Consider the following 23,446-nt stretch of genomic DNA (forward strand, 5'->3'; position numbering starts at 1 on the left):
AGTTTTAAAAAATTATTGTGAAATAGCCAAGCCAAGTAGATCAGTTACTTTTGCTCTCCCATGAAGTTTCTAAAATGGTGCTAGCGAGTTGTGTCTCTCTGCCAGTTAAGGGTTACTGACAGTTTACCAGTGGTTCATTGATTTAATTCTTTTTTATTATATGGCTGAATTTGTTCCTGATGAAAAGGTGAGTTCTAATTAACAAATTGACGTCATTTTTTATGCGTCTGTCCTCTTATTGATGATAAATTGCGTCAAAACATTGTCAAAGTGGCTGTGGAACCACGAACCGCAGGCGAGCGGTTCCGCAGTAAACTACTTGATTATCCGTCTGTACTCTTATTGATAATGAAAATGAGCCAATCAGCACGCGAGAAATTAGAGAGTTATTGTAAAATTGGTCGGATCTCTTTAGCTGTCCAAATTTTGCAATACCGAAAGCTATTTTGCAAGATGGACCGCTGACGGATAGTCTACAAAAAAAAAAAAAAAGAAAAAAAAAGAAAAAAAAGAAACATGATGTTGAGCAGAAATCCTTGTAACTTCATGTTTGCATTTGGTGGACAATTTCAGGTAAATGTTCAGAAAAGCGAAGTGAGAAACTTAAATAAATGCTTACATTTCGCGACCGCGTTTACCGAGAATGCACCCTGGAGATGGATCAATTTATAAAGCCGTTTTAAATTTGATGGTCCTCGCGTGCGGTTCGGTCGATGGACCTGAAAAAAAAAAAAAAAAAAAAAAAAGAACAAAAAAAGAACACACACACAAAACTCGACCAATATTTGTCAATACGGACCTCCCGCTAATTCAGTATCATAAATATCTTTTTCGGAAATTTCGAGAGAAAAATGAAAGTGAAACCGTTTTTGTCCGGTCACATTGTGTCAGGATAATAAATATGTTATCTGTCATTCTTACGAAGCATTGACTAAGTGTTTAATTTTAGTAATTTTAGTAACTTTTAGGACAGGATCGTCGGTTTAAAAGGAGATTTTCATCTGACTGGTCATCAGTTCAGAAAATTTTCAAGGGAGTTAGATATAAGAAGAGACAAATATACAAGAAGTTCAAGACAATATGCCTCTCGTTAACCGATTTCCTACCGACGATCCATACAGGTAAATTTAAGATCAGTTTCTAAGGGATTGAGCTTCCATCAGTAGTATGCCCTTTGTGAAAATTTACTATCGCAATGGCTGAGGAAGATTTTAGCCCTGATCTTTTACCCTTGTGCATGCTGGAGAGTTGGTTTGTGGTTGAAACTGAAGACATTTTACAAGAAGTTTAGAGCTCTGCTGGACAGCGTAATATTTAGAAATACAATTCAACAGAATGTTTAAAATCCAAATTCAAACTTTTAGCCACTACTTTTAAAAACTATATACATTACAAAATAGATTCCACTTTGTCAAATTTTTAGGGACCTAACAGCGATGGGAAATTATTATTTGTCAAGAGGATTTATAGCTCTGTTTTCACTTAGCATTCAATTCATTTTGTCATTTTTTCCCCATTGCAGTTACTACAACCGAGCTCCTAGGGGCCATGGCATTTTCTATGATTTATGGAGAGAAGCCGTTCTAGCTAGCGCTTACGAACAGCAAAAAGGAAACTCCTAACGAGCCATGGAAAAGCCTCACCAGGGACTAATAAAGATCGCTTGTGCGCTTATTGGGCATTATCAACCTGAAGAAATCTCGCTTGAGGTAGATAGCGAAAAGATCATCTTACATTGCCAGCATCAATGCGAACAAGAAGATGGATTCGATAAAAGCGAGTTCATGAGAGTCTTCAAACTTCCTCCAGGTGTCGACCCGACAACTGTCACGTCACGAATTAACCTGAATAACGGTGTTCTCGTCATCGAGGGCATAAAACAACAGTAAGACAAAGCAAACGACGGTGAATTTGAGGCCAAGTTGTATTGTAAGGGTTTCAAACCAGAAGAGATCAAGCTCCATCTCCGTGGAATTATGCTGATCGTCACTGGAATACAGGAATCTGAACGTCATCAGTCACGTAACACGTACAGTCGTTGTATTGTGCTGCCCGATGACGTAGATCCCAGATCGGTGACGTCATGCTTGTCAAAAGAAGGCCTGCTGACGATAAAAGCATTCCGTGATCCAGCTATGTTGTCCCGGAAGAGTTCCGATGACATCACCATCACCAGGGAAACAAACGAAGAAAACGAGGAACCAAATCAGAAGACGAGCAGTATTGATGCGTGAGAAACTGCAATCTAGTTATAGACACTGTCAAAAGAGCCAATAGCTTGATTTCAAGACTTTCGTGAAGAATGCAATTATATATTTTTTCTGCTATTTTTTCTGTTTACGTCAAAAGTAAAAGTTGGGTTCTGGTGTCAACCGGCCACATAATAGTTGTAAGATTTTGTAAGTCGGTTCTTCCTTATTGAAACTGAAAGGAATGAACTGCGTGTTGCACGTTTTATTAATACTGTTAATCTTCAGAACAGTTCATAGCAAATGCATAGGTGAGTTAATGTACTATAAATTTTGTTTGGCTGTAAGTATTTTGATGTTTAACTGTGCACTCCAGTATTGGTGTAATTACAAGAATGAGCTCGAGGTGAATTAATGAAATAAATATTTGAATTTAATTCTATGTTGCTTTCTGGTCTGTTTCAATAAGTTGTAAGTCATGTAGATATTTGTAACTTACCACAATGGAATTTAAACGACACATTTGAATTAAAAGGTTACAAAGTGTTTCAAATACAAGGTTTTTTTTTCGAACACATGTACACAGCATCGATTCACAAACGCTCTTCACTTGATTCTGAAGATGACTTCCGCTCACGTTGTCGAAACGTCAGTCACCAACAACAGTTCTTTTCATAACCATGACGGGAAGCACGGGGCTTCTACTGAAAGTACCGCAGAGAAATGGTAGGAAATTTTCCTAGCATTCCTTACATACTCTCACTAGGGTTCTTCGTTTTGCGGCCAGAGAAGCGTCATAATCTGTTTCAGTGACATGTCGATGATATGAAATGAAAAATAAACCAGAAAGGGCGAATGAAACATGAGAGAAGCTTTAAAATGAAGTCACGATATTAACAGTGCTTTAAAAGTAAATAGTGCGTTCGAGTCATACCCGATGCTTTCAAATGATGGCTGACTCAGCTGACGCCAATAATCTGGAACAAAACAAGGTCATTATGTATGGGATCACGTCTAAACACACGTGAACAAAGACTTGGGCAGGAGAAAAACGTGAGCAGCCAAAACCGGGGAATGCCGATAAATCAAGTAATCCCGCAATGATGAACGAATTACACAACATGAACTTTCCTCTGCTTCTCCCCCTGAACCAAGTTTAGATCTACGAACTGAACTTAAAGATACCAAAGTGCCTACGAATGGATGTTGAGCGCGGCGAGCAGACGTAAATGTCTTGTTTACCCAATGAAAGCCATCACAAATAAACTTTGAGCTTGCATCGAGATGCTTGTCCGGGCGTAGAGAAGCGTTTGATTAATCAATCTAAAACAGATCTTAAGGAATAAAAACCCAGATGATCTGGAATACTTCTCTAAGTATGTCATTGGCAGTAGAAGCCACGTGCAGTATTATCATGCTCGGCAATTGAAGTTATTGTGTAGAAAATATCGCACAATTACCCAGCCGAGGGCAAAAAAAAAAAAAAAAAAAGTGGAGAAACTTGGTACATGGAGCTAAGATACATTGTCAGTGCTTTAAGTGACCATGCACGGCTACCAATAACTTGGCCAATCGCTTGGCCAATGGCTCGTACACGCAACGAATCGTAAGAGTCTCGCGTGTTTTCGCGCGTTCAGAGATAAGCCACACTCTCGACTTCGGTGTTAGCATCTCAAACTATGCTTACTAAACTTTTTAAAGATGCTACTTTAAGCCCTCCCTCGAATCTACACACGCGTATTTTACTTGTGGAAAACTGTCGATTTGCACAGTGTTTAGGTTGGAGATTCTCGCCCATATCAACTTTCTTTTCTCTCGTAAGTTCTCGCGCGTTTAGAGATGCGCTACACTCGCGTTTTAGGTGCGGGGATCCCGACCAATGCTTACCTAACATTTTAAAGATGCTACTTTTAGCCCTCCCCCAAATCTACACACGTGTATTTCACTTCAGGAAGTCTATCGATTTGGACAGTGCTTGGGTAAGAGATTCTCGCCCCTATCAACTTAATTTCCTTTTCTCTCGTAAGTTCACGCGCATTTAGAAATACGTCAAACTCTTGTTTTAGGTGCGGGGATCCCAAACAAAACTTACCTAACTTTTTAACGATGCTACTTTTAACCCTCTCCCAAATCTACACACGTGTATTTCACTTGTGGAACTCGTTCGCTTTGGACAGTGCTTGGGTAAGAGATTCTCGCCTATATCAACTTTCTTTTCTCTCGTACGTTCTCGCGCGTTAAGAGATGCGTTACACTCGCGTTTTAAGAGCGGGGATCCCAACCAATGCTTACCTAACTTTTTAAAGATGCAACTTTTAGCCCTCCCCCACATCTACCCACGTGTATTTATTTTGTGGAAGTCCATCGATTTGGAGAGGGTTTGGGTTGGATATTCTCACCCATATCAACTTTCTTTTCTCTCGTAAGTTCTCGCGCGTTTAGAGATGCGCCACTCTCGCGGTTTTGGTGTTTGGATCTCAAACTATGCTTACTGGACTTTTCAAAAATGCTAGATTTGGCCCTTTCTCAACCTACACACGTGTATTTCACTTGTGGTACTCTGTCGCTTTGAACAATGTTGGCGATTCTCGCCCATTTATATATGTTTTTTTTCTCTCGCGTGTTTTCCCGAATTTAGAATTGCGCCACACTCGCGATTTCGGTGTCGGCATCTCAAACTATGCTTAGTGGAATTTTTGAAGATGCTAGATTTGGCCCTTTCTTAAATCTACAGAAGTATATTTCACTTGTATAAGTCTATCGATTTAGAAAGTGTTTGGGTGCAAGATTCTCGCCTATATCAACTCTCTTTTCTCTCGTAAGTTTTCGCGCGTTTAGAGATGCGCCACACTCGCGTTTTAGCTGCAGGGATCCCAACCAATGCTTACCAAACTTTTTAAAAATGCTACTTATAGCTCGTCCCTCAAATCTACACACGTGTATTTCACTTGTAGAAGTCTATCGATTTGGACAGTGCTAGGGTAAGAGATTCTCGCCCATAACAACTTTCTTTTCTCTGGTAAGTTCTCGTGCGTTTAGAGATGGACCAAACTCGCGGTTTTGGTGTCGGCATCTCAAACTATGTTTATTGGACTTTATAAAGATGCTATATTTGGCCCTTTCTCAAATCTACACACGTGTATTTCACTTGTGGCAGTCTGTCGCTTTGGACAATGCTTAGGTTGAAGATTCTCGCCTAAGAAAGTTAGGGGAAATATTAATGGGGTAGAACATGTTTAGATCAGATAAAACAGGACACTAATTGAGTAGGAAATCGTTGAGCTGGATTTAACAGGATACAAGATATTTAGGACATAAATTAATAGGATAAGGGATACACCGACACCCCCCCACCCCTCCCCCTCCCACTATGGGGCCTCAACAATGGTCTGCTATTTAGGATAAAATAAAAGTATGTCAACTGCTATAAGCATTTATTCTGGACTCTTAGTACTTATAACGCGGCGGAATATGAAAGGATTGTATCAGATTTTAGGGGTTTTGAGGTTAGGTAACGGAGCTCCTTGTTAGTGATTTCGAAGCCCACACTTGTTACACTGAATAGATAGATAAAGACGGTGCTGGAGAAATAAACAGAGAGCTAAATGTGTCCCGAATTCTGTACCGTGTAACACGAATTTCTTACATGACAACCTTTGTGTCTGCAAAGAGATCAAGGCACAATAGTCCACATTATATTTGTAAACAACTATTCTAATCTCATTGACAGCGATTAGTTTTTGACGAGAATTTTCATTTGTTATAAACAGAATACGGATAGAACCCCAATAAAAAGCCTCTTACTTTTTTTTTTTGTTCAGCATTATACTTGTGTCTTTCGCTGCCCGAGATGTCATCAAATGCTGCGAAAGGCAACAGACTGACAAGTAGTGCGCAAGAAGTAGTGATAAGCGGCGTTTTATTGAAAGTCCTTTTTCTAAGCGGTTCCACTTTTGCCTCAGAGAAGGAAATGCTCAGAAAATTACTGAAGAACAATTTACAGTACGGTTCATGTTGACTTGTTCCTGAAAGAGAAACCCTATTTGACAAGGCCAAAATATGATATAGCGACAATCGTGGTGTTCACCCTGTCCTAGCAAATTCTACTCTTCCAGTCCCTGCTGAAGAAATTAAACCTAAAGGCTGGGCCCTGAAAATGAAGAAAAAGGCCACTCGTTTCAATGAAAAACAAAAAAACTACCTTGAAGAAAAGTTTTTCTCGGGTCAGGAGACGGCCATAAAAGTCGAAGCAATTACTGTAGCACAAAAGATGAGGCGCTCAAAAGAAGAGGCTAGAATTAGGCGGTTCACCTTTGATGAGTTCCTGACTCCTTGCCCCGTTTAATCCTTCCTCTCGAGAACGGCTTCAAAGCTCAGAAACAGACAGGAGAAGGTCCTCCAAGAAGACACCACAGCCGCTGAGAATCAAGCCGGAGATATTTTTGACAAGTGTCAGTTAACTCATCCAATTGCTTATGACTCATTCAACTTGTGTGCCTTAAACGCATCTATAATGTCTTTAAAAAGCTAAGCGTCAACATTAGTGCTTCGCTTGATAGATGCGGGCATTTTAAAGTGCACTGCATAGGGTTGAAAACTAGTCTTTTGCAGACATGCAGCTGTGCTCCATCACAGAAATGAACTTCATTAGCGGCTGTGGGGTGCCTCAGGCTCATAACGAATGGTGCCTACAAAACACAAACGTGTTTCCGCCAGATTAAGAAAACGTGGAAAAAGTAGATCTTAGCCAGGGTTATTAGAATCCACACAGAAAACTGGGGGTAGTTATTAATTTTTCCCAGATAATTAGCTACTGGTAGCATTTTTCTGAAAAAAAGGTAAAGATATTTCTTCACAGATTCTCCGAAGGTTCTTCTTTACATGCAGAAAACTAAACATATTAAAAAACATCTTTAAACTACGTGGTAAGAGGTAACATCAAAACCTCTTTTGATATGTATTTAATGACAGAATCGTCGCAACAGCGCTTCGAGCCTCCCTGGACAGCACTCTTCTGGCTTAGCCAAAATACAGTCTACATAACTTTTCCTCACAGCCAAAAACTAATGCATTGTTGAATAGGCTTGCCACTTCCAATTCATACCATAAAATGAAGCTGTAATCACCCCTTTTTCAAAAGTTAAATGACTTGTTTCATCCTTTCGAAAACTTTGTCGGTGTCCGTTACATTTTTTCCTGTTACTTCCCAAGTAAGTTAAACATTGACGTGTCTCGCAGTTGTTTTGCGCGCGCATTATGCCATCTACAGTTGAATTTCAGTGTGATTTTTTCTACGGATACGATAAAAGCTAGTTTTTCAGCTGGAAGCCATTCACAGTTAGTGCTTAGCGATATGCTGCTTTTCTGGTAATCCCGGTTTTAGTACAGGCTCGTAATTTTAGTGCGAAATTTGTTTCGGCCACAATAGGACTTTTTTTTTTAAGTCGCACGCTTGGTAGGGTAGTTAATTACGTAACTAGTTCCAACCCAAGCGTGCGCCTGGAGTTTATATATACCATGCCTTACGTAATGCACAGACCGTGTGCCCACAAAAAAAGAAGGCACCGTCTTTAACTGCCCTTCGGTAATTTTCTGAGCATTTTCTTTTCTGATGCAAAAGTGAAACGGCTAAGAAAATGTAAGGAGTTTCAATAAAACGTCGCTTACCATCACTTCCTGCGCACTATTTGTCAGTCTGTTGTCTTTTGCCAAATTTTGCCAAATTTACTCAAAAATCCAGTATCCTGAAAACCCCTAATAGGGCCTCACTGATGAACTGATGAAGCTGATCAAGATACACAGATCATAATCTTTTGAGCTGATACTGTCTACCGTTTTCTTTTCTTTTTTCTTTTTTTTTCTAATACACGACTCCCCCCCCCCCCACCCCCCATCTCCCCACCTATCCAGCAAAACTAACCTAGAAAATGCCTGCAAGCAGAAGCTCATGTTCGAATCATTCTGGGAAAGCCAGTTACTAGTTTAGCCACAGAATTGCCTAAAATGGCTTTAATGTCGGTTACATTTTCACTTCCTACCCACCCTACCCCTACCCGTTGGAATGTGCATTTGTCAAATGTAACGCAATCTGTGGAATAATGGCGGGTGCACAACAGATAAAAACAGAACTGAGCTTAAACGAGTTCTTGATGAGAATCCTCATTAAGAGGAGGATTTTAAAGACTGCTAACATACTTCTGGGTCAGTTAGGATCTCAGCAAATTGTTAAACTTCTTGTACGGCGGCTCATGAGACGAGAATTTACGGCGGCTCATGAGGCGAAAGATAAATAATATTGATAGATGTTGTGAAGCGGGCTTCGGAGAGTTGAAATCTGCTTAACCGTGGCGATGTCTGAGAGTGATTTCGTACACTAATCTCCGAAAATGTGGCTGAAACATACTGGAAATATAACATGAGGGATCGTGGAACATCCAGTTGTCGACATGTCGCGAGGTAAGTGGAATATACAGTGGAACCTCGATTTAACGAAGTGCCAAGGGACTGGGGAAATTTGTTCGTTATATCGAGAGTTCGTTAAATCGAAAACCTCGATTTAACGAATTTTCGGAAAAACAACCAGAATGTTCGTTATATCGAGGTTAGTTAATAATTAATTTTCATCGGTGTTACGTAGCACTACCCAGCATTTCTGGATCTGAACAGTTACTAATAAGCACTCTTTCTTTAATGTCTATGTAGCTATGTACTGTACAGATATGTACATAGCTACGGCACTTAGAAATTGCACAGGCAAACAAAACTGCTCAAAACTACATATAAAAAAAACATAAATACAAATCTATGTTGAGACGCTAATAAAAGATTACTTCCAGTGGAGGTTTTTTTGTCATCAGTAAAAAATGCGTCCTCCGTTTAAGAAAAATGAACATGGTATTAAACAAAACGGTAACAATTTTAACACTGTTCTAGTCCAATTAGGACTCTTAATCAAAAAATTCTTTTGGTGAAGATTGTCTCTGTGATTTTGTTGCCATTCGTAGGAATGTATCTTCCATAGAAGAAAGGGAGCGCAGAAATTCCTTTTCTTTTGCACTTGTCTTGTCGAATGACAAAATCAAATTGCGAAGCCCTGTCACAGCCTCGCTAGCTTCGACCAGACTAAGTGGTTTTGGCTCCACTATAGAGATGTCTGCGTCTGAATCTCCTTCATCTTCTTCTTCCTCATGACTCATCGATTCCACGTTTTGGACTGCCTTCAGGGCTTCCCGTGTTACATCTTCCTCCGTCGGTTGGCTTTCGGTTACAACATTGTTATCAAGGGATACAAAGTGACTGAATGATATCTCTGCAAGAGAGGGAAAATGGTGGGTAATGTTTCCCCATAGACCGACACCAGTTTCATTGGTATCTTCATCTTCCTCGTCTGACTCAAAAGGATCGTGTGAGGGCTCCGCTACTTCACCTGGGAATCCTGCTTTTTTCCAGCAGTTTTTGATTGTCGTGGTGCTTACATTGTCCCAGGCTTTGGCCATCATAAAGACAGCATCCTTGAGGTCGATTTCTTTGACAGGTTTATTGTCATCTAAACACTGTAACATCCGCCTGATCATTGTCTTGCGATAATTTACCTTAAGGTTCTGGATTATGCCTTGGTCTGCCGGTTGAAGCTTGCTTGTGCAGTTAGGTGGATAGAAGATGAGCTTTGTGTTTGTCAGACCATTGACAATAACATGTGAAGTACAGTTATCTAAAAATAACAGAATATGGCGGTTTGCTACTCTCATTCGTCGGTCAATTTGACGGACCCATTTTTCAAACAAAACGCTGTCCATCCAGGCTTTTCTTTGAGACTCATAGGTCACGGGGAGCAAGTTCATGTTACTGTTCCTAAAACACCTGGGTCTGGCATATTTCCCTATCACAAGTAGGGGTAGCTTCTCTGTGCCATCCTGGTTGCAGGCCACAAGGACTGTCACGCGATCTTTACTTCTCTTACCACCGGTGCACTTTTCTCCTCTCAGGTTAAGCGTTTGAGTAGGGGTAGCTTTCCACATAAATCCTGTTTCGTCAGCATTGAAACGATCCTTCATGCTATAGCTGCGGCAAATATCCGGGAGACGCTCGCTCCAATTTTCGACAATATCAGGATCTACGCTTTTCTCTTCACCACATACAGCTTGGCCTGTAATTCCCTGTCTTTCCTTGAATTTTTCTAGAATTTTACTTGTCTTGAAGTTCTCATACCCTAACTGTTCTGCAAAATACAGGGCTTTTTCTTGCAGCAGCGTTCCATTAACTGGGATGTTCATAGCTCGAACCTTCCGAAACCATTCAGACAGTGCTTTGTCAAGATCTGGAAAAGTCGCCTGCTTCATCTTCTTTCGTTTGTCTGTGAAGAATCCTCCTTCATAGGCACTAATAATCTCATCCTTTTTCTTCATAATGGTCGATATTGTAGACTGAGACAAAGGAGGATCAAAACGCTTTGCAGCGACAGTGTTTTTCTCCCCATCCTTGATTGCTTTAACCAGTTTATATTTCTCTTCCAATGTCAGCACCCTTCTCTTCTTGGTCTCTTTGTTTTTTGGACTGCGACCGCGATGTGGAAGCACTAGGAACGGGAACTGTTACGCTTTCTTCTGCTGCACTCTCTAGGCTTGCCATAGGACAATATATTAAACTACTTTCGATGAAAAGTGCCAAATTCAACAGAGATATAAAGATATAAAAGCACAAAATACGGCGAGGTATTGCAGGACGTGCTGGGATTTTTGGAATCTAACACCTTTTGATTGCTCAACAGGGTATCATGTCAACTTTCACAGGAAATTGAAGGTCTCTCGCTATTCAACGTGAAACTAGCCGCAGGTAGCGAAACGGTGAAGCGACTTGTTGAGTTTTAAAACAGACAACAATGAGCAACACAACATATTCTTTTCGATCTTGTATTCGAGGCTACCATGCGTATAAAGATATCTGGGATGCAGCTGTTGGTGAAGTTCTGGATTGTGAGGTAAGCCCTTGAAAGGAATCGTTTGTAGTTTTGACAGGTTATGAGCAAACTGAGTGATTTTACATCTATATTTTCTGCAGCACGAGCCTAACAACCCACACGACACCCATGCTGTTGCCGTTAAACGGGTTCAAGACCAGGAAGGGACAGAAGGGACGCTTCAGACCGTGGGCCATGTGCCATTGACACTTTCACGTGTCTTCCATTTATTTTTAAAGCACGGAGGGCCAATATCAGTGGAAGTGGCTGGTAAACGAAGAAATAAGGGCATTGGACTCGAAATTCCAGCAATTTATTCCTTTTGCCACAAGAAGCCATCAAAGATAAAGAAGTTAATAGAACTCATAAAAGACAAAGAGGATAAAGTCGAAATGTAGATGCTTTTATATGTTTGTATGAAATTATGTAAACAGCTGTAATGGGCCGTTGCCCTCGTGTTACAGGATTAAAGAAATGTCATCCTTGTTAGTTTGTTTTGCATTCATCTTTCGTCACATGTTGACATTTATTCGTTATATCGAGGTATATTTTACGTTTGGGCGTCTGGATTGTGTTCGTTATAACGAGGATTTCGTTATATCGAGGTTCGTTATATCGAGGTTTTGCTCCATACATTTTACTGTAATTTTGGCCGGGCTGAAGAAAATCGTTCGTTATATCGAGGACTTCGTTAAATAAAGGTTCGTTAAATCGAGGTTCCACTGTATCATTATTTTCTCTGTGCATCGTTATTTTCACGTTATTATGCTAATTAGGACGGTGGTCTTAGTTGACAAAAGCACAGCTTAAACTTCTTCTTCTAACATTTTACAGTTTTAACTGCCCCAAAATTTTATTGCATGTTTTTACAGGTGAGACATTGCTGGAGGGTAGTTTTGGGATCTCAAGTGATGTACTTTTGGCGATATTTTCCTTTAAATTTCGCCTTTTTTATGGCGCTTCATAAGTCGTCCGAAAGGGAAGAAATTTAAACTTCTGTAAAAAAAATCAGGTGATGATCAAATTTAATTTACACTTTGATCATTCCTCTGAACTTAACGTAATCTTGAAGTAAATATGTTTTGTTTACTTCTTGTCCGTTCAAAAAATACAACTGTCGCAATTTCAATTTACATGTAAAATTTCAACTGATTTTAGAGGGTCATAACTCTTTTAGTATACGAATCTCTGAGCAAAATAAAGGTTCTAAAGGAAGAGCTATGCTATAGGTATACCATATCTAAATGGCTAGTTTGGCCCGTGAAAAGTAAGCGCGTTAGACGAAAAACTATAAAGGGTATTTTGACCAATTGCGCCTTTTTTGGACGAGCGAGCAAGCACTTGGATTTCGCAGTCGTCTTTTTGACGGAATAAAAGAAAATCGGAATTTCCCGACCTGTCGTCGGATTCTCCATATTTACAGGCAATGGCTCTTAAATTATTTTGTCCAGCAGTTACTTTAATATGCAACGTTGTTTCATCTTGTATTAGTATAATTTCCAGAGGTGAATATAAGAATTGGACATTCTGATTGGTCGAAAAGCTCATCATATGACGCTATATTCACCCCGCTAGAGCTCGGCTACTAAGCTCGCCGTTTTTGCCATCTCGGCAAGTAAACATGGCGGACAGTTGCTGAACGAAGTTTTCATTTATTCGAAAGACATCACTCCAAATCTAGGATTTTTGAAAGGATGGAGAATTTTCAAAATGACTGCTGTCGCCCTTGGACCAAAAATCTTCTCAAGAACTCGAATTCGAGGTTTTTAAGAATCGTAAACGCAGTGGTTGCGTCGATCGCCAGCAGGTCAGATCGAGTGACCGAAATTTATTTTTCTTCAAACCAAAGCTACTCATTTTTGTGCGATGATGACAACTCTGAATGAAGTCAACAACGATAAAACAAAGGTACTGGATGAATTTATTTTTGGTAGTGTTTCGTTCGTTTGTTTTACTGCCGAACTCGGTGAGTAACTTCATTCACAATTGGAGTACACGTAAGCTTATTATCAAAACTACGGCTGCATATATGCACACGAACAATTGCACCTGTACTTGTTTTTATGTTTTAGTGCGTTATTTTGTAGTCCTTGATATTTACCTCTAAAAATTATACTAAAAGAATTATTCATCTCAGGCTCAGTGAACATTGGTGAATATTCACCAATGTTCACTTTGCCTTGGCGAAACATAGGCACGCAAGGCGTACAAGAGTTATTTTTTTGTGTGTGAAGTGTCGAAGATTGGAGCATTCATGGTACAGTAATGATTTGGTTAATTTGACAAGTTTTTTTGGTTGCGATGTTACATCGGTCATGGTAAGATAGCTAAATAGTAAGCCATAAAATGTTTGACTGAACAAACTACAGTAATCTGACACGTCTCCAGATCAATGTGGATACCATCTTATTTTCTAACAGGCAATTTGATTCGTTCTTTGATACAACCCGCACTGTGATTGATGTGACACGTGCACATGCATAACTCCCTCACTCACCGATCACATAACCCCTCCAACCCCCAAGAAGAATTTTTGCTGAAATATACTCAAGTTAATTTAGAGACTTTTTCGCATTTTATACGAGTCGTAAGTTTACCTTTTTACACAACACAACACAACTTCACCAAAAATAGAAAGAAAAAGAAAAAAACCTCTGACACGTTGAAAGTCTGATTTAATTAAATTGCACTTTAACTTCGTGGCGCGCAGTCTTCAAAGAACATTTTAACAGTTTTCATACTTTTTACCTTTAAAAATATCGGACTGAAATGAATGTTATCAAATAAAACTATTAAACTGCCACTGCAGAGACGTAAAAACCGTCTAGAAATAAAAGCTTCTTTTTTGTTTAATATCCTGGAAACAATAGCCGATAACTTGTCAGCTCTAATTGAATTTACTCCCATATAAAAAAACAAAAGTGTTGAGTTACCATTTGTTACTAAAGATAGCAAACATCTCGTGGGAAAGAGTGGTGGCGATTCGTCCGCTCTAATTTGAATTTACTCCCTTGTGAAAAACAAGAGTGTCAAATTATACTTTGTAACTAAAAAACAAAAATATCTCGTTATATTTGCATGTAACAAGAACAAAACAATCGTTACCCGCACTTACTATTGTGAACGTTAGAACTGTTTCAAATCTTAAGTCTCGTCACCTCTAAAACATGTCCAAGGAACTAGAAGCGACGAGTCGTGACCTCTAATTGAATTTACTCCTTGTGAAAAACAAAAGTGTCAAGTTACCTTTGTGAAAATAAAAATATCTCGTTGTATTTGCATACTACGAACTCACGAACTGTTTCAAACCTCAAGGCTCATCTTGTTCATTTGACTAAAATCCTCAGCCTAACCCACAAAAAATGTCGAAGTAAACCCAATATATGAATACTTCCTCCTCTTTTATAGAAGAATAAATATGGCCGTTCTGAACTCTATGGGGATCAAATCTTCTCACATACCATTTACCTTTACAACAAGAAATTTGATTGGCTGTTTATAGTAGATCCAATCTGATTGGTGTGACATACATACATCTCTCACTCATTCACTCACTCACTCACTCACGCACTCACCCACCCACCCACCCACTCACCCACTCACTCACTCACTCACTCATCCATTGACCCGTCCATAACATATCCGACGCGCCGACTAAGAGGTATTTTTTTACAAAAAAATAACTCAACTAATAAAATTTACGACAAAAGAAACTTCATTATTATCGCCGCACACTCCGCGGCCGCCAATTAATTTCATCAGCCGATGAGGTGACTGTGGGATATAATTTCGGTCAAGTAAAGATCTCTACCTTCAATACTTCTCGTTGAAACGCTCCTCAGTTGTGTTACTCGATAGCATTGTTTATTAGTTTGACGTGGTTTTAATGTTAACACCAACGCTGGCAACAGAATAAGAACACACTCTTCCGTGACTCGACGTGACTATTTGATAATTGGATTAGTTCTTGTTTATCCGTGAAATGTAAATTTCCGTTTTGAATGAAACAAAATCGTTCCTCTTCGACTTTTCAGCAGATATTTCACTTTTATTTTCCATTTATCTCCAGCAGTGAGTAACAAAAATACACATCTTGCTTATATATTCTTGGAAACAAAAGAACCTTACTGCAGACATTGGCGAGGAAAAAGAAGGTATCAAGTTACAAACGTTGGCGTGAAAAGCGCAATTGTCACATTTGCTGCAATGACTTTTAAAACCGTCTTGACCAACGGTAATTGGAAGTTATTTTTGGGCCTTGAAAGAAAACACAAACATGAAACATACACACTGCTAAGATTATGTCTTATCAAGTTTTTGTCCGCTCATTTTCCCCTAATATTAGTTGACTAGTACCAAGGGAGAGAACGGCATGGATGAGGACCTCTGTGACTACTGTATCAGAGCCGTAAATTACACTCTGCACTATCTGAGATTGTCTCACTAGTTCATCTCGGAATTTAGCTTAGCAAAAGCGGAAAATTTCGAGAAAAATACCAAACGAAATCACTTGAATGGTCACACAAGGGAATATGAGTAGTATCATATGAATGTGAATATGAATATGAATAGTATCATGCAAGGGAATATGAGTAAAGATGCATGTCCCAGGTGACGAACGGTTAACAGATTGGCCTAGTATGTTCACGGAAACTTAAAAAGCAAATGGAATTGCGTGAAAGAAGTGGGCAGGAGATGCCTCACGTACCCCCTCCCCCCCTCCCACCCCCCCTTCGCATTAAAACGGCAAATCCTGAACTTGTTCTTGGACAAAAAAAAAAATAAAAAAGACGGATTCTTTATCACTGTAGATCAGCTGACCAACAAAAGCCCAACTGCAGTGATAGCCACGCTGAAAAACCAAATAGGAGATACGGATCTGCTCCCAAGATCCCTTCCAAAACGACCAAAGAAAAACACAGAAACAGAAATCTTTCTTTTCTGTTTTTTGTATCATTATTATTATTATTAATATTATTATTATTATTATATATTATTATAGTAGTATTAGTATTAGTTGTAGTAACCATGCTATCATGATTAGATACGGAAACATGTTTTACAGGTTTAACAGACATCAAATTATGTAAATATTATAGCATTTTGTAAAGCTTAGCTCTAGTTTTTTGTCACAATAAACACCTTTTTTTAAAATTATTATTATTATTATTATTATTATTATTATTATTATCGTCCTCACGTAATGTTTGCGTAGAGTCCTTAGGGCCGAGACCAAACCATGGTCCGGAAGCACTAGGGGATAGCCAGTTTTTATTCTTCTTCTTCTTCTTCTTATTATTATTATTGTAACAGTATGAATGACCCATAAAGCTTGCAAATAGCTAGCGGTCGGGCTTCCTGTGGCCTATCTTTGTAATATGCATGCACGCTATTTTTTTAAATTATTAGCACCTTTGAGTTATTTACACCTTATTTTCATGCATGGACATGAGTGTGTAATGTTGGAGCTCAAGACCAGTGTATATTGAGAACGCAGACCTTACAAGAATCGTCGTGTTTAATTTAATTTGTCGCCGGAACGAAAAACATCGGCCACTCTCGTTCATCACTATCAAGGAAAAATTTCCGCTTTCTTTGAGAGTTTGGTGTATCGCGTGAAAAAGTCACTGACGGTATATTACGAGTTTTGTTCCAGCCTCCGGAAATTGAAAGGCTAAATTGCTGAAATAAGTAAACATTGCCAAATTGAAAGAGGATAAAATAGATATAAAAAAATAAGTAAAATTAACTGCCATGAAAATCCTCGTCAAACTGCTTCCCTCAGTGACCGCGCGAAAATTCATTTGGTAAAACTTAAAGAAGCCACAATGAGTTTAACGGGAATTCATCCCATCCCAAAATATCGCTCCATATTCCATGGCTATTTATTTATTTTTAAGGATTACTAACTAGATAGGTCAGCTGAACAACAAAAGCCCAACTGCAGTGATAGCCACGCTGAAAAACCAAACAGGAGATACGGATCTGCTCCCAAGATCCCTTCCAAAACGACCAAAGAAAAACACAGAAACATAAAATCTTTCTTTTCTGTTTTTTGTATCATCATCATCATCATTATTATTATCATTATTATTATTATTATTATTATTATTATTATTATTATTATTGTAACAGTACGAATGACCCATAAAGCTTGCAAATAGCTAGCGGTCGGGCTTCCTGTGGCCTATCTTTGTAATATGCATGCACGCTATGTTTTTTTAATCATTAGTACCGTTGAGTTATTTACACCTTAGTTTCATGCATGGACATGAGTGTGTAATGTTGGAGCTCAAGACCAGTGTATATTGAGAACGCAGACCTTACAAGAATCGTCGTGTTTAATTTAATTTGTCGCCGGAACGAAAAACATCGGCCACTCTCGTTCATCACTATCAAGGAAAAATTTCCGCTTTCTTTGAGAGTTTGGTGTATCGCGTGAAAAAGTCACTGACGGTATATTACGAGTTTTGTTCCAGCCTCCGGAAATTGAAAGGCTAAATTGCTGAAATAAGTAAACATTGCCAAATTGAAAGAGGATAAAATAGATATAAAAAAATAAGTAAAATTAACTGCCATGAAAATCCTCGTCAAACTGCTTCCCTCAGTGACCGCGCGAAAATTCATTTGGTAAAACTTAAAGAAGCCACAATGAGTTTAACGGGAATTCATCCCATCCCAAAATATCGCTCCATATTCCATGGCTATTTATTTATTTTTAAGGATTACTAACTAGATAGGTCAGCTGAACAACAAAAGCCCAACTGCAGTGATAGCCACGCTGAAAAACCAAACAGGAGATACGGATCTGCTCCCAAGATCCCTTCCAAAACGACCAAAGAAAAACACAGAAACATAAAATCTTTCTTTTCTGTTTTTTGTATCATCATCATCATCATTATTATTATCATTATTATTATTATTATTATTATTATTATTATTATTGTAACAGTACGAATGACCCATAAAGCTTGCAAATAGCTAGCGGTCGGGCTTCCTGTGGCCTATCTTTGTAATATGCATGCACGCTATGTTTTTTTAATCATTAGTACCGTTGAGTTATTTACACCTTAGTTTCATGCATGGACATGAGTGTGTAATGTTGGAGCTCAAGACCAGTGTATATTGAGAACGCAGACCTTACAAGAATCGTCGTGTTTAATTTAATTTGTCGCCGGAACGAAAAACATCGGCCACTCTCGTTCATCACTATCAAGGAAAAATTTCCGCTTTCTTTGAGAGTTTGGTGTATCGTGTGGAAAAGTCACTGACGGTATATTACGAGTTTTGTTCCAGCCTCCGGAAATTGAAAGGCTAAATTGCTGAAATAAGTAAACATTGCCAAACTGAAAGAGGATAAAATAGATATAAAAAAAATAAGTAAAATTAACTGCCATGAAAATCCTCGTCAAACTGCTTCCCTCAGTGACCGCGCGAAAATTCATTTGGTAAAACTTAAAGAAGCAACAATGAGTTTAACGGGAATTCATTACATCCCAAAATATCGCTCCATATTCCATGGCTATTTCTTTATTTTTAAGGATTACAAACTATAGTTGTTTTTAATTAAGTTGGAGAGAATGAATGACATAACTCTTGATGGGCTTCCATTAAATGAAAATTTTGCTTGGGTTATTAAGAGTACATTTCAGGACAAATTAATGATTGCGACTTATATGATATGAGATTTTAATCAAAAAAAGTGCCATTTATAATTAAGAGACAAAGCATGAAAGTTCTGAGATACAGAAACACAATCTGAAGACCTCACCAGCGTCAATTCTGCTTGGAGACTCTGAGTCAGCATGATGATCTCGACAAATACCTGTCTTCTTCACTTATTCTTGTTTGTTGTGCAGAAGTTGAATTTCGTAGTCGCAAACTGTCAGGAAAAATGTGAACGGAGCAGCGGTAGCTTTTACCAGACAGGACTCAAACACCGCGCCATGTTGGGTCACAGCTTCAAAAACGTTACTGTAAAGAAACCGTTTGACTGTCATGTGAAATGTTTCGATGAGAAATGTAGATGCCAGGCGTACCAAATGAAGGGCGATCGGTGTGAGTTACTGGATGAAGACAGGTATTCGGCACCAGAAGACCTTTTCAACGTCAATGGATACGCGTATTTTGGCATGAGCAGAGAGTATATTGATCAGGTAAGATATGTATGTGTTGGTTCCCAGCACCTAAAGTTTTAATAAAGAAATAATGTGCTGGCGTATGCATTGCAAGTTTGATACCAGGAGTTTACCCCAAAGGGTGAAGTTTGCTTCTTTCCTAGACTTTTTGTCATTGTCGGCAAACACCTGCCATCGGCTCTTCTATATCAGTCGATGACAACATGTTTTTCAATAGCTTTATAACGCAATAACAAATGGATTAGGCCGACCGAAAAAGTTACGTTTTAGATAATGATTAGACCGTTATGAACTTATTCGTACGCTGTTAATTAAACTAATAATGATTTCGCTTTAATTTGGGGATCTTGATTTGGTTTGCATTAACTTTTAAAATTTCAACTCCAGGGTCGTTATGGCTAGACAGTGTTTTCTAGTATGTGATGGAAATGATTCAAAGACATACATAGTTGCCTTTAAAATCCACCAAGGATATAGAGAGCTTTAAAATTGGCTAAAATGGTATAAATCACTGTAAAATTAGCTGTGTTTATCTCTCAAGAAGGATGACGTGAAAAATATGTGAAAAGGGTCTCCTAAAGTAAAATAATATTAAAATATTTTTTTTGTCTTGTAACTATGACTCTCATGGCCAATATCGCCAAAATGTTTTCATTTCTATTTTGTAGACTTCTGCAAGCAACGCACGCTCAAATCGGCCATGCAGCAACCAGTGCTGTGAACAGAATCCGTGCGCTCATGGAGGCACATGCACAGAGCTATGCGACCACGCCAAGCACAAGTTCAACTGCACATTTACGGCAGCTTTTTACGGCAAATTTTGTCAGAAGCGGAGAGCCATGTCTTGCAAAGAGAAATTCCGAAGAGGAAGACATTCCCAGTCTGGTGTGTATCATTTGTTTGATCCAGCGACTAATTCTATGTATGAAACCTTTTGTGATTTTACGTCCGAGAACGGATTTGTTTGGACCCTTATCGAGTCTTTCAGCTTGGCTAACAAGCAAGCCTTTAAAATGCGGGCATTTTTTATAGATCACCCTGTCAACCAAAAGTCATTTTCCTGGAAAATGTTTCGATTATCTACATCCCGGATGACTGCGATCGCTGACCACTCCACACATGTGCGAGCCACTTGCAACTTTTACATTGACGGGCTCAACTACACTGATTACTTGAGAGCTAAACTGAGTGAAATCAACGTCACGGATTATGCGAAGATTGACAAATGCGAACGATTTGAATATATTGATATCAGGGGATATGGTTGCAGCAATTGCACCGCTCATTTTTTTCAAAGCAGTCAATGGCGCCCACACGTTGACTCTTACAATAATTTTGACTCGGCACAGAAACAATGCGGGAGTTCTTTTCCAGGAGCTATTGGAGGAGGGGGTGAAGATGACTTTGGAGCTTATCAAACAGTCAATACTAAACACAGATGCTCATCAAATGACAATTCCACCACACAGTGGTGGTTTGGAGAGCAGTAAGACGTTGTCCCTCGTTATTGTCCCTAAAATCACGAAACGTTGATTTAAATCAACGGATAGAACTACAAAAATCTGCAATTGGCTGGCCTCGTCTTCCTTAAATGAAGATTGTCCTCCATATCCGTCGTTAAGGCTGCTGGTTTCCTGAAAGACACTAGTGTTAGTAGTTCCCTTGTTTACTGCTTGTGGAGCATTGGCTACAGCAGTCTAGGGCTGTCAGTTTTTTTAACCAACTTAGGGAGGGTTTATAATTTTCGCAGACGGGGAGCTATTATGACTTATAAATAAATAAACACCTTTATTTGTTCAGAGAAGTCCCGTCAGAGTCGAAACTGACTCTGTTATCAATAATAGGAGCCCTGAAAACTAAATTATTAAAACTATAGGAGATATAAAATATAACGAACAGTAATATAACAATAAACAATTATTAGATGAGGATTTAGTGGTATCCTGAATAATCAAGGTCGAGGTAAGTGTTATCAGCCGAAGCCGAAGGCTGAGACTGATAACACTAACGGAGACCTTGATTATTTCGGATATCACAAAAACCGAATCTAATAATTGTTTTGTTATACATTGTTTTAAAGAAAATAACGACAAATGCATTATCGCACGGAACACAGTTTATTTTCGACAAGCCTTGTTCTTACTTCGCTGTCCGTGAACTTGACTTTGCTCTTGGAAATCATGCATTTGGTCGAAGCTGCCAAGGTACTTAAGAATGATTGAAACTCTGAACTCGTTTAAGAGGAACATTAGGAAAGTCGACCTTTTAACTCTTGTAACTATTTAGACGGATTTTAGGCTTTTTAGCAAATTTAAGTTTCTCAACAAATTTTGTAAGTAATTGTATAATTTTTTTTATGTAGTATTTAATTAATTATTTTACAGTATAGTGTCCTCCATTATCTTTTAGCTAAATACATAGACACTCAAATAAACTTTTCATCCATTCATTCATTCATTGCGCGCGCAACCTACGGATTATTTACTAATCTGCTAGCAGATTAGTGAATAATCTGTAGGTTGCGCTGTTTTCGAGGATTAACTGTAGGCTTTTAGACAATGAGAAGACAGATGGTGACTACAATGTATAATAATGATAGTTATCGGAAAATTTTTGGCTTTTTTGGACAGGTACGTTGATTCCCAATTATAGGCTGAGATTTTTCGATTTACTGAGCCCGGAAATCGGAGCCCGCAACTAGGGTGTACGCAAAGGGGAAGTCCCATGGCAAACCATGTCGGTCCCAATACCTCGTCAGCTATACCAGCCGATTCGAGCGAAAACTTACAGCTCGCTCAGAGAAATAACGGGCCAGAACCAGCCACAATTGCCAGAGACCGTTCCTTACAGTCAACAAAGGGAAAGCACAGGCTTCTGATTAAAGAAAATGTATTTTTGGACTTATTTGCCATGGTTTTTCAAAGCACAATTGATAAAAAAAGTAGTATAATTTGAAAAAACGAGCATAATTTAAGCATAATTTGGCCAAAACAAGAGCAGTGCTTCTGGTATAATATGCTACTTTCACTCAAACAAGCGCTCTGTTTTCCGTTTTTAGGTTCGACTTCCTCCACTCTCTGGAGGCCTTTCTACTTGATCATGATCCTGATCCTTACTGTAACTTTTTAATTTGTTTTAAAATCTTTATTTATATATTATGATATTTACTTTTAATTTTAATTTGATTTATGTGAAATATATACCTATGAATTAGCTGGTGTGTCATTTCATTATGTAATGTCACACCTGAATACCTAAGCGTATGACATAATAAACTTGTATTGTATTGTATTGTTGTATTGCTCGAGCTCCTGGTAATCAATCCAGCGGCTGGTAATCAAGCCTATTCCGTTTTAAATAGTAATTTTTAGGGGTTAGATAACAACCTCGTTCCCACGGAGATCAATGGCTAAGGGAAAAGGCCTGGGAACGAGGCTCGAGCCAGGCCCAGATCGATCTCCCCTAAGGGTTTAATACGAATTGATTGCGCTACTTACAAATCTTGCGCAGGAAATAGATGACTACAGCAAGCTTACTTACAATACATAAACCCAGCTTACTCCTGTCAGTAACTTGAATTGTTAATTCGAGCTGATGAAAATATACAGTCTGTATACATGCATCTTGTTTCTTTTCCTTTTGTTTCCATTTCGTTTTCAGGGGACTAGGATCAAGTTATCAAGAGATTACAACAACACCGACAGATGCTCCCACTTTTTTAAAGTTATTGCAGTTGTATTCTTTCTATTTCATAGATTTGTTTTAAAACCAGTAAATAATTGTTTAGTTTTGGAAAACCTTTTTTCTGCCTACATAACCAAATAAAGTATTTAGCATTTAAGCAGCAGAAGTTAATTTGAAGTTAGTGTTTAGAGCTATCTGGCCTTAGACCGCTGTATCAGGCTGTAAAGGGTTCCCTTGGCAAGACTCTAGCCATACTTTCAAACTGGTCCAAGACATTTGAGTTTTCAGTTTTGGGCAACCCCAAAAGAAGTGTGCCAATTTCTGTCTCTCTCTTTCACAGAAAGTGCATTCCTCGCTATGAGCGAGGCCAATTTTTTTTTCAAAATGCTGTTCGTTGATATTCTCCTATGTAATAGTTTAAAATTGAAGGTTACAAATTTTGTGCTCTTTGTACATTGAAAAGCCATTTGATAAGCCTC

General features: G+C 38.7%; 1 protein-coding gene and 1 pseudogene across 1 annotated transcript; both read left to right on the forward strand.

The window, feature by feature from the left end:
* The first annotated feature begins 1,021 nt into the window (after positions 1–1,021).
* Positions 1,022–4,901, forward strand: LOC145485363 (alpha-crystallin B chain-like; annotated as a pseudogene).
* A 14,049-nt stretch (positions 4,902–18,950) lies between these two features.
* Positions 18,951–20,773, forward strand: LOC145484521 (uncharacterized). Its single transcript, XM_081463123.1, has 2 exons — positions 18,951–19,301; positions 19,952–20,773. The coding sequence occupies exons 1-2, from the start codon at positions 18,951–18,953 to the stop codon at positions 20,771–20,773; spliced, it is 1,173 nt and encodes a 390-aa protein (XP_081319249.1).
* The last annotated feature ends 2,673 nt before the right edge of the window (positions 20,774–23,446 follow it).

Source organism: Orbicella franksi, chromosome 4 (assembly GCF_964199315.1).
Source record: "Orbicella franksi chromosome 4, jaOrbFran1.1, whole genome shotgun sequence".
In the NCBI taxonomy this organism is placed as follows: domain Eukaryota; kingdom Metazoa; phylum Cnidaria; class Anthozoa; order Scleractinia; family Merulinidae; genus Orbicella; species Orbicella franksi.